Source organism: Notamacropus eugenii, chromosome 1 (assembly GCF_028372415.1).
Source record: "Notamacropus eugenii isolate mMacEug1 chromosome 1, mMacEug1.pri_v2, whole genome shotgun sequence".
Lineage (NCBI taxonomy): Eukaryota > Metazoa > Chordata > Mammalia > Diprotodontia > Macropodidae > Notamacropus > Notamacropus eugenii.
Window position 1 is genome coordinate 180,665,623 of NC_092872.1, and position 11,111 is coordinate 180,676,733.

An 11,111-nucleotide genomic window follows, 5' to 3' on the forward strand; every position below is an offset into this window, starting at 1 on the left:
GTGAGGGGGAGGCTGCGCGCAGGCGCTCTGCCCCCTCAGCTTCTGCCTGCCTTCGGGCCATCTGATGGGAGAGGGCGACGTCGCCTAGGTGAGCTGGGCCGCTCGGGGAGGGCACGCTGCCGGGGCCCCCTCTCGAGAACTCGAGGAGCGAGCGCCTGGAGGTGGAGGCACGGAGTGGGGGAGGGGGTCCCCGGTGATGGAGGGCCTGGCGGTCGGCGGTGCGCGGGCTGCGAGGGGCATCGGGTTGGAGGCAGGATTCGGCTCCTGGTCTGGGAGATGCACACCCCCCACAGGAAGGGGGGACAGTGCGAGGCCGGGGGCGCGACCCCTGACCTCCCTGATGCTGTTTCTTCATTCGTAAAGTGAGGATGATAACACTCCCGTTGGTCTTCTCCCGGGGTTTTTCCAACCCTCCCCTGCCCCCGGTGAAATTAAGATTAATTTTAGGAAGTAATTAGGGAGAAGGGCAGCCCCGAGTAGGGAGGGCACCAAAGGGGACGAGAGCTGTCATTCGCCCCACGAGCAGCAGCCTCCGTGGGCGAGGGTCCCTCCCGCCCCGGCCCTGGCTCTCCCTCCGTCTCTCCGGTGTGTGGACCCCCCATTAAAGTTTTCTACCCCTAGAGGATGACCACGAGAACCCCCCTTTGAGCCGTCCTCACCCAGCCGGGCAGGGGAAGGCTCACAGGACCGAGCTGGCTGGGGAGACCTGGAGCTGGTGAGGAGCTCAGTTCAGTTCTTCAAGTGTTACTAAGTATCTATTATGCCCCAAGCACTCAGCTGGCTGCGGATGCTGAGAAGCCGGCCCTGCGCGCAAAGATCTTATATTCCATTGGGGAGAAATAAATTCTTACATAAAAGAGGGAAGAGAATAAGCAGTTATATAGGCCTACTGTATACCACAACAACCCTCCGAGGTAGGGGCTGTTGTTATCTCCGGTTGGGGAAACTGAGGCAAGCAGAGGTTAAGTGACTTCAGTCCAGGGTCACACGCACTGCTAGTAAGTTGAATTGGAACGCAGATCTTGCTGAGTTCCAGTTGCACCACCTAGCTGCCTTAGATAAGTACAAAATATTCACAAAGAATGGGGAAATGAGGCGTTAGATATGGGGCCCCTAGGTTTCCTGTAGAAGACTGGAGCTGAGGCCTTGAAGGAAACAGGGATTTTAGGAGACCGAGGCACAGGCATGGAGAGATGGCCCATGGAAAGACCAGAGGTGGAATGTTGTATCCTGAGGATGCCCTGGAACTGCACTAAGGTGTTCTTTTAAATAAACCAAAAACCTAACCCTAAAACATTTTCCTCATCCCTGTTTCTTGGAGTATTTCCTGCTTCCTTGTAAATCATTCTTATTTGGAACTGAAGCCTGGGTGTCTGCTGGGCTGTGGAGGAGTTGTTACCTGAGTAGATAGGAATGTTAAAGTGAATGATTCTACCCACTATTCCCCTTTTTCCCTCTTGGGTAGGGAGGTACCTGAAAGGTGAGAGCTTTGGATGAGGCTACTTTACCTTAAACAACAGAACCCAAAGCCTAATGCCTTCTTTACTTGCAGCTACCATTCTCCTCTATTCCTTCCTAAATTTAATTTTAATCTCAAAGGAAGTCTGTGGTATATTGAAAAGAACTCTGGATTTGGAGCCCGAGGACCTGAATTTGAATCCTGTCTTTGCCCCCTACCTCCCAGTGTGACCTTCTCAATCTCCTAGATCTTCAGTTTCTTCCGAAGTAAAATGAGAGGCCGAAGTAGATGACTGGTAAGGCCCCTTTCACCTCTGATTCTGTCATTTTCAGACTCTTGGCTGGTTAAAAAATGAGAAGAGATCAGCTAATTCACACTTACGGCTGGGGGGAAGGGCTCTTAACCAAACTAGAGGTCAAGGCCACATTTACATAGGGAAATATAAACAGAATGAATACGAGATAATTAGGTAGGGCTTGCTGGGCTGATGCCTGAGCTATGGTGTTGAAGGAAGTGAGCTGGAGGTGAGGCAAAGTGCATGGTAGTTGGCGTGCTACTTGAGAGGAACACTGTCTGCTCTAGACCATAAAGTTTGGGAAGGGAAATAATGTATAATGAGTGTGGAAAGGGAAGACCAAGTTAAGAAGGTTGTTAGAAGTCAAATTTGTTGTTGTTCAGTCATGTCCAACTCTTTCTGAAAGTTCCCATTTGGGGTTTTCTTGGAAAAAATACTGGAGTGGTTTTGATGCAGTTTGAGAGGTTCAGGGAGCTCCTCAAGGCCTGAAATACAGAAAAAGGTCGTTTGGAATGAATTCACAGAGACTCAAGCATTCTTTAAGTCAAGTTGGCAAAGGTATACTGTAATGCCAATATGGTGGACAGAGCTCCTTAAGGAACTTGTAGCCTAACAGGAATGATGCTTATATAGGAAAAGTAGTGGATTATGTGGCAAGTATGCTAATTAGGTGATAACATACAACCTTGGTTACAGGTGTCATTCACTGCTGGAAAAGGGTGGGTCAGCTTCCTAAGGGGTGTTATTTTTGTCTGTTCCATCTGTAACAAGATAGCTTCCGGAGTTGACATCTTTAGCTTGAACTCTGGATTGTATATGGGAATCCGACATGATAGTTCTGCTGGTACAAGATACCCCTGTTCATACAAAGGAAATTCTACAGAGGTCAGCTTGTTCTTGTAACAGGGAGAGATATTTTGCTTCACTGGGGCCCACTCATAAGTTATTGCTAGGCATAGTATCTTTGGGCTGCGGAAAAAACTGTCAGGGATAGTGTTTTCAGCCTAGGGGGAAATGTGATCTTGGAAGTGGAGTCCAAACACTCCATCAGTTTTCCATTTCCTTCTCCAGCTTACAGATGAGGAAACTGAGGCAGGCAGGGTTAAGTGACTTGCCCAGGGTCACGCAGCTAGTAAGTGTCTCAGGCTAGATCTGAACTCAGAAAGAGGAGTCTTCCTGACTGCAGGCCTGGTACTCATCCACTTTACAACCTACCTGTCCTAGAAGTCAAATAGAGTTTATATTTTATCTTAGAGGTAATAGGAAGCCCTTAGAATTTTTTGGGGGGGGCCCTACTAGAATTTGAATAGCCAAGTGACAGCGGTCAGATTTGTGTTTAAGGGAATCACTGGCAGCTTTTTTGGAGGATGGATTGGAACGAGGAGAGTTGAGGCTGTGAGACAGACCAGTGGGCAGTGATGAGGGTCTGAACTAAGATGGCAGCCATGTGGGTAGAGTAGAAAGATTCGATGGCAGAGATGTGGAGGTAAAAATGGTAAGATTTGGTATGTGATGGGATTTGTGGGGTGAGGGGAAATAGGGGTCAAGGGTAATTTCAAGGTTCTGAAGTGGGGAGACTGGAAGACTAATGTTTGCTGAGTTTCTAAAGAGTCTCTGCTTATTGTTAAGGAATTTAGAATCCAGTAGGAATGGATAATGGCTGAGGCTACACTTGCACTGGCTGGGCACTGTTCTTGGATGCAAAGCTGACTTATGGTGATTTGTACTGACTAAATCTATTCTTCCTTAGGGAGCAAGGATGATCTGGCCCAGGAAAGGGAGTAGGGAGGCAGGTACACTGGCATCCTGGATTCCCTGGGGCCTGAGGCTGTGGGCCATGGCAGGACAGCTCCTGGCCTGGCTCTCTAGCCTGCCCACCGCTGTGGTCTATGGTTCCTTGTCACTCTTTGTCACCATTCTACACAATGTATTCCTGCTGTACTACGTAGACACGTTTGTTTCTGTGTACAAGATTGACAAGCTGGCCTTCTGGGTTGGAGAGGTAGGTGTTTCATGAGTTCCATGGCAAGCTGGGTCTATGATGTGGGACTGGAATTCAGGTCCTCTAACTTCAGAGCTGGTGCCCCTTCCACTGGGTCATGTGGCTTCTCATCACTAATCTCTTAGGCTCTGGAGCTGTTCTACCAGGAGGATTATACCAGACAACCCCTTATAGAATCCTAGGAGCTTGTAGCTGGGAAGAGACCTTAACTTTGAGGAATGAGGGAAACTTGCCTCCAGGCAGACTTCAGCGTTTCCTGGGGTACTTATCCCCTTGGCTTGCCTCTTTCTCCCCCAGGCCTGAAGTGGCTAGCAAGTGATGGTGATCAGCCCTTAATTGTCCTGTTGGCCCTGAGCACTCCATCTATGTTAGGACATTGCTATCAGTATAATGGGTTCTTTCTCACCCCTATTTGCAGACAGTGTTTCTCCTCTGGAACAGCCTCAATGATCCACTCTTTGGCTGGCTTAGTGACCGTGTCTTCCTTAGCTCCCCACCCAGGTATGTGGCTTAGGGACAGATGGCTGTCAGAGCTTGAAGTGGCCTTATTGATGAAATAGTCCAAATCTTTCATTTTGCAGATGGGGAAACTGAGGCCTGGAGATAGGAAATAAAGAGACTTATCCAAGGTCACACAATAAGTTAGTGGCAGAACCTAATTTTTATGGCTCCCCCACTATTTTGTGCTGCCTCTGTTTTCATTACATTGTGGGATCACTCTCTTGCTCAGGGCCCAGGGTCCCCTCCATGTTACTTAGAGCCAGAGAAACCATTACTGGGTGGGCCCTTAAGCTTCTGAGTCCTGTCTCTTTCTCCTGTTACCAGTATGAATCTGGGGGAGGAAGGAGGAAGGCAAAAGTGGGCTTTTTCTAACTGGTCAATTCTTCTAGTCCCCAAACTAGATGACTCCTCCCTGTATCCTTCCCCCATCACTTTCTCCAGGAACAGGGATGTAGAGTAAGGGACAGGACTTTTGATTCTCTGGGCAGAAAAGCCTGGCCATATGTATGGGCCCCTGGCCATAGCTTGCTACCCCCTGATCCCTGGTTTAGGGGATGGTTCCTCAGGCTTGGATCTTGCCTGAGTCCCTGAGCCTGTCTGAGCCTCCATATCCCTTCTGTAAATGGAAGTTCTATAAACTGTTCCCAGATTCACGCGAGGGCAGAATGGAGGAGATGTGGGCATACTTGTGTGGGGAGGGAGGCATGCTGATTCCTTCTTTCTGTCCTTTCACAGGGCAGGGGCTTCAATCCCATCCCAGGATGTGGTTCTGACGAGGCTCCGGGCTCTCAGCCGGCATGGCCCACTGCTGGCTCTCGCTTTCCTGGCATTCTGGGTGCAGTGGGCACCCACGGGCATGCAGTTCTTGCTTTGTTTGTGTCTCTATGACGGCTTCCTAACCCTGGTGGACCTCAATCACCATGCTTTGCTGGCTGACCTGGCCCTGTCTGCCCACAGCCGAACACACCTCAATTTCTACTGTTCTCTCTTCAGCGCAGCTGGCTCCCTCTCCGTCTTCGCCTCCTACACTGTGTGGAACAAGGAAGATTTCTCTTCCTTTCGTGTCTTCTGTGTGGTTCTGGCTGTCTGCTCTGGGCTTGGCTTTACTGGAGCCACCTGGCTACTGAGACAGCGGTTTGAGACAGAAGGGAGAACCCTGGGGGCCCTGCATTCAGCCTCAGAAAGGTAAGTAGGTCACTGTATCCTTGGCCCCCATTTGATTCACCACATGTTTGTTACATGCCTGCTCTGTTCTGGAAATACAGAACCAAATGTGACCTTGAGGAGTTTATATGAAACTGGGGAAGGACCTTGTGGACACAGCTAAGTGTCATATAAGGTAAACTGAGATAGAAGAGGTTAACAGCTAGGGGAGCAAGTGATAGAAGAAGAGATATCTGAGCTAAGCTTGAAAACTGGGGTGCCAAGGTGGGGCAAAGGAGGAGGTGCATTTCAGAAAGGGGCAGTAGCTCTTCTCTGAGGTTTCTGGATGGGTGGCTTGAATTCTTTGTTTTCTTCAGTTATGTTGTTTTATTATTTATTTTTCTCAACATGTTTTATTACTAAAGACACATTCATTTCCAAACCTATCCCTCTTCCCCCTCACATTCATTAACCTACCTCCTGTAACAGATCTTCTCTGGGGGTCAGATGTGGTCTTTATGATGCACAGCATCGTTTTATCATTCTCTCAATTGTTGTGGAATAGGTTTTCCCGGCTCTTCTTCACTCCACCAGTTTATAAAAGGCTTCCTCTGCTTCTCTGAACTCACGTGTGTCATTTCTTATCGCATAGTAACATTCCCTTATGTTAATGTACTGACATTTATTTAGCCATCCCTTATTCGATGGCTTTTGTTTGGTCATTTTTCAGTTGTGTCTAACTCTTCATGACCCCATTTGGGGTTTTCTTGGCAAAGTTACTGGAGTGGTTTGCAATTTCCTTCTCCACCTCATTTTACAGATGAGGAGACTGAGGCAAGCAGGGTTAAGTGACTTGCCCAAGGTCACCCAGATAGTAAGTGTCTGAGGCCAGATTTGAACTCAGAAACTATCCACTGCATTACCTAGCTGCTCCACTCGTCTATCCATGGCATATCCAATTCTTGACTATCACAAAAAGTCTTACTGTTACTACAAAAATCGTGTACATACATTTTTGTGTACGTGAGGCCACTCTGTCTCTGATTTTTCTTTTGGGGGGTGGGTGGGGGTATATCCCTTGAGGTGGAATCTTTGGGTCAAGGGGTGTGAGATTATTTAGTCACTTTTTTTAGCATAATTCCCAAATGCTTTTCAACAAATTAGTATGCCTAGTTTTCTCTAACTCCTTGAACACTGATTATTTCCATCTTTTGTCATCTTTGTCAATTTGCTGGGTATGAGGTGAACCCCAGTTGTTTTGATTTGCATTTCTCTTATTTAGTGATGTGGAGCAGTCTTTCATGGTTAAGAGCCTGCCATTCTTTCAAGAATGTTCATTCTTATCCCTTGACCATTCATCACAGTGGCTTGACTTCTAATTCTCCATCCATGGCTGGACTGGTGACAAACTGCTCAGAAGGGAAGAGGGAGGAGAGGACAGAGCAGGGCAAGAAGGGAGGGAGGGAGAGCTAGAGAGCTATGAGGTCCAAAGGTGTGAGAGGAGAGCTGCAGCACCCTGCTCTGTCTCTATAGTCCAGATGTGGAGAAACCATCAGCCAATGAGGAGGAAAAGAGGGTCACTCTGGGCGAATACCTCCAGCAGCTGGCACGCCACCGAAACTTCCTCTGGTTCGTAGGCATGAACTTGGTACAGGTATGGACATCCTTCTTGTCCTCACTGTCCTTTCCTCATCTCACTCCTTTCCCTGTCCTGGTGTGAGCATTGTGTCCTGTAGGGACAGCTGGGCTGTAGAGCCTGAGAAGAGGGTGAACATGTGGGTTCCCTCATAAGGAGAACCTCAAAGAGTAAGACCCATGTGGGTAGAAGAGGAAGCCTGAGATGGTAGGAGGATTGGATTTATGGGTGGAAGACCTGGATTCAAATCCTGGTACCTCAACTTACCCACATTCCCTGTATTGCCACTTAACATCTTTGGGCTTCATGTGTAGTCTGAGGGATTTGGTCTCCATGATCTTGAAAATCTATTCCAGTTCTGAACCTTAGTTCTGAAATCTTATAACATGGTTTATCCCATGGTATAGAGAGCCAGCAGACCTACTAACTTACTCTATAATCTTTGGACAGGTCACTGTGCCTTGAGGCCTCAGTTTCTCATTCTGTTAAAAAAGATCAAATTAGGTTGGAATACACATACGATTTTGTGGTCTGACAAAATTTTGACAGCTCCGGAATCTGTGCCAAATATTCCAATTACAAAAAGTGGGTTGTAGGTTAGACCACCTGTGGACAAAGTGAAACCTAGGTCACCCAGGCCTACATACCACTGCGTTTGTGCTCACAAAGGTCCCTCCTGGTATCGGGGTTGAGTTTATCTCTTGTATTCCTAATCCCACTACACAGTATCTTAGCTCACGACAGTGCAAACTGAGAGGTCACTTTTGAAAACACTGACACCCTTTTACATTGTTCCACCAAGATTCAAGTCCTTTAATAAAACTAGCCAGTTTCAATAAAAACCATGTGACTCTTTTTTTCATTCCTGTGACTATTGAGCACAATTAGTCAGTAGAAGATAGGACAGTTTCTTTTCCCAGTTTCTAGCATTTTCTATCTGTTGTGGGAAAGATGTTTTCCTTAGGGATGATAGTAAGGTGGTTGATCAAGATTTTTTTGCTTTCTAATTGGCCCATTTTACAAGAGTGGTCTGTCCTCTCCCCATGCTGACTGCCTCTAAGCGCCGTCTTGGGGCTCCTAGTGGTGGGCCTGCCTCCGCCTGCCCGACCTCTCGTCCCCAGCTCTCTCCTGTGGGCTTTTCTCCTCATGGTGCCACTTGGGTTCCAGGTCTTCCACTGCCATTTCAACAGTAACTTCTTCCCTCTCTTCTTGGAGCACCTGCTGTCAGACCAGATCTCTCTCTCCATGGGTTCCTTCCTGCTGGGTGAGTGGAGGGCTTTGGACATATTCGGTGGGAATGGGTGGGGGAGGGGATCCAGGTTGTTAAAACACGTTAACTCTCCCAGACTTATACCTAGAGTTTAATCCCTGCAAACCCAGGGCAGCAAGGTCTTCCTCAAGTGAGAGTGACCTTTCTGTGGTAAGAATCTCTTCTCTTGGAGGACCTCAGTAACAGGGCCTACAACTAGGTCTGATCCTCCCCAGCTCCTGACTTCACTTCTCAGTGGGGAGGAGATCTGGATGAAAGGCAGGAAAGGTACAGCAGGGAAGCTGACATGTTAGGGACTTGGTTCTCAGGGTTTGTTCAGGTAAGACTGAGTAGAGGTCTAGGAGGAGTATCCTGAGGCCCTGCTTTTCCCTTTCTTGATTTGGGGCAGGTGGGAACTGTAAGGTGGGGTGGGAGTTCGGAGTTCCAGACTCCTGTGGTCTTGTCATGGAGGGCCACTCCTGGGGTCCATGGTAGTCAAGGCTGGTTATCAATGTCCAAGGAGGCATTACTGCCCTAGGCTGAGGGAGGAGCATGGGAAGTACCAGGGCCTCTGCCCCAAGCCCACCTAGCCTGGGAGAATTTATCCAGAAGCTTCCTTCAGGCCTTTCTGAGCAAAGGGGAGGAGCCGGTCTCACCTTAACTTATGGAGGCTTTTCACCAGGGGTGTCCTACATCGCTCCTCATCTCAACAACCTCTACTTCCTGGCACTGTGCCAAAGGTGGGGTGTTTATGCGGTGGTTCGAGGGCTCTTCCTTCTTAAGCTAGGCCTCAGTCTACTCATGCTGCTGGCTGGACCAGACCACCTCCACCTCCTTTGCATCTTCATTGCCAGGTACACAGGGACTCCTCTGGTCCCAGCCTTCCTGACCTATCTCTGAATGGTCCCCTGACCTTTCATTCCTGTGCTAATCCTAGCCCCAATAAACTCCATATTGGCTTCATTCACCTTCCCCCAACTCCCAGCCCAAGACCACCTGTTTATTCCTTTTCTCCTTCTAACGATGCCATGGTTTCTACCCATCTGCAGCAACCGTGTGTTCACAGAGGGTACTTGTAAACTGCTGACCCTGGTGGTCACAGACCTGGTGGATGAGGACTTGGTGCTGAACCGCCGGAAGCAGGCTGCTTCAGCACTTCTCTTTGGGATGGTGGCTTTGGTGACCAAGCCTGGCCAGACCTTTGCCCCACTGCTGGGCACTTGGCTGCTTTGCTTCTACACTGGTGAGTGCCCTGCCATTGGAGAATAGGGGTGAGTAGAGCTTCCTCAGGTTTCCAGTGGCCTCTAGCCTCAACCAGTTATCCCCAGACCATTAGACTCTAGGTGGGAATGAACCAAATAGGGAATATTGTTAGCTTTGTGGTCCCTCCTTAGATACCAAGCAAAAAGTCTTCAGGGGAGGACAGTTTGACCCAACATTTCCTTTCTTTTGTTTCAGGTCATGACCTTTTCCATCAGCCCCTGCTGACCCCAGTGGGCAGTGCAAGGCCTTGGCTGGAGCCTCCTGCCCCACCTCGGGCACCAACATTACGTCAGGGATGTTTCTATTTGCTGGTGCTGGTGCCCATCATGTGTGCACTGCTGCAGCTGATCACTTGGTCCCAGTTCACGTTGCATGGGAGGCGCCTCCATATGATTAAGGCCCAACGCCAGAGTCTGTCCAAGCCCTGGAATCTGGATATTAAGACTGTCTGAGGAGCCTCAGGGGAAGCCAGACTATGGTGCTGGTTGCCCAGCTACTCTCTTACCTGAGCTGGGAGCTGGGAACCTCCTCACCCAGGATTTCCTTCTCTGGCTTTGTTTCTCAGGGTACAGCAAGAAGTAACATGGCTGGGGAACGAAACCTCTAGGATTTTCCTTGGACCCAGATGCTGAGGTCACAATTCTCCATCCTTCCTCTTACCTCCTGGCAGTTAACTCAGGGCAAAGGCTATGAAGTGGGTCCTTAAGATCTAGTCACCAGCTGCTCTAAGCAGCTGAAAAGAATCAGGAATTGGGTAGGAGTAGTGGAGGGGTGCACTGTCCTCTTTCTAGTCTGTGCCCTCTGTCGTGTGCCTAATACAGAGATATTGAATGGAGCACTTGACTTTCCCCTTCAGAGAATGGGCAGCAGGAAGGGCTGAGGGTAGACCCCTTCAAAATCTTGGCGTGGCCCTGACAACTTGGGCAGGGGTTACAAGGGGAGGAGCTGTTCTCTGTAAGGATAGTCAGGTTGAGGATGTCAGTGGGCCTATGTGACTGCTAAAGCTTGACCTATGACTGAAGGTCAAGGTGGTGGCACTTTGTGGGTGCCTCCCTTCCCCAAACTCCTGTCATTTCAAATCCTCTCTCCTCTGTATTCCACTTACCCCAGAAATGGGCTCATTTTTTAGGGACTCATTAAAGCCAGTAAATCATTTTTGCTCCTTAGGCCTCTTCTATCAGGCTCAGGGATGTATTGTGATTGGCTTCTGCATGGGGGCACTTGGTCCAAGGATCTCAAAACTGAGGGGATGGAGGGGAAGTTTGGAACACTAAACATCCACCAGAGCAGAGGGAGGACTCCAAGGAGCTAAGCCCGAGCCAAATACAGGGTGGAGGAAAGAGCCTTGGATCTAAGGTTGGAAATCTTGGTCCGTATCTCAGTATTTTCTCCTCTTTGGGCCTCTTTTCTTAGTCAATAGCCATCAAATGAACTAGGGGGTCAAGCAGAGGAGCCCTAAGACAGATTCCAGCCCTAATCTATTATGTCACTTGTCATGCAGCACCACTCACTTGTGAATAGCAGTAGGCAGGAGCTGGTTGTCGACCTCTGGTCAAAGGAGCA

The 11,111-nt window shown here is 48.9% G+C and overlaps 1 protein-coding gene across 3 annotated transcripts; it reads left to right on the forward strand.

The window, feature by feature from the left end:
• On the forward strand, nucleotides 1-10,710 carry MFSD13A (major facilitator superfamily domain containing 13A). 3 transcript variants are annotated; one of them, XM_072621148.1, is made up of 10 exons: nucleotides 1-88; nucleotides 1,600-1,754; nucleotides 3,505-3,756; nucleotides 4,175-4,257; nucleotides 4,993-5,442; nucleotides 6,934-7,054; nucleotides 8,204-8,300; nucleotides 8,968-9,139; nucleotides 9,335-9,528; nucleotides 9,744-10,710. In XM_072621148.1, exons 3-10 carry the CDS (start codon nucleotides 3,514-3,516, stop codon nucleotides 9,998-10,000), a joined length of 1,617 nt encoding a protein of 538 aa, XP_072477249.1. In that variant the 5' UTR covers nucleotides 1-88; nucleotides 1,600-1,754; nucleotides 3,505-3,513; the 3' UTR covers nucleotides 10,001-10,710. The 3 variants fall into 3 exon arrangements, with proteins under 3 accessions (XP_072477249.1, XP_072477266.1, XP_072477256.1); XM_072621165.1 differs by having other exon boundaries at nucleotides 5,251-5,442; XM_072621155.1 differs by having other exon boundaries at nucleotides 32-88; nucleotides 1,604-1,754.
• The last annotated feature ends 401 nt before the right edge of the window (nucleotides 10,711-11,111 follow it).

Bases quoted from the DNA above. Each gene is read 5' to 3' on its own strand.
- MFSD13A (XM_072621148.1), top strand. From the start codon at position 3,514: ATGATCTGGCCCAGGAAAGGGAGTAGGGAGGCAGGTACACTGGCATCC. The intron at 7,055-8,203 runs GTATGGACATCC...CTTGGGTTCCAG, and splicing joins TAGGCATGAACTTGGTACAG to GTCTTCCACTGCCATTTCAA. The intron at 9,140-9,334 runs GTACACAGGGAC...ACCCATCTGCAG, and splicing joins CTTTGCATCTTCATTGCCAG to CAACCGTGTGTTCACAGAGG.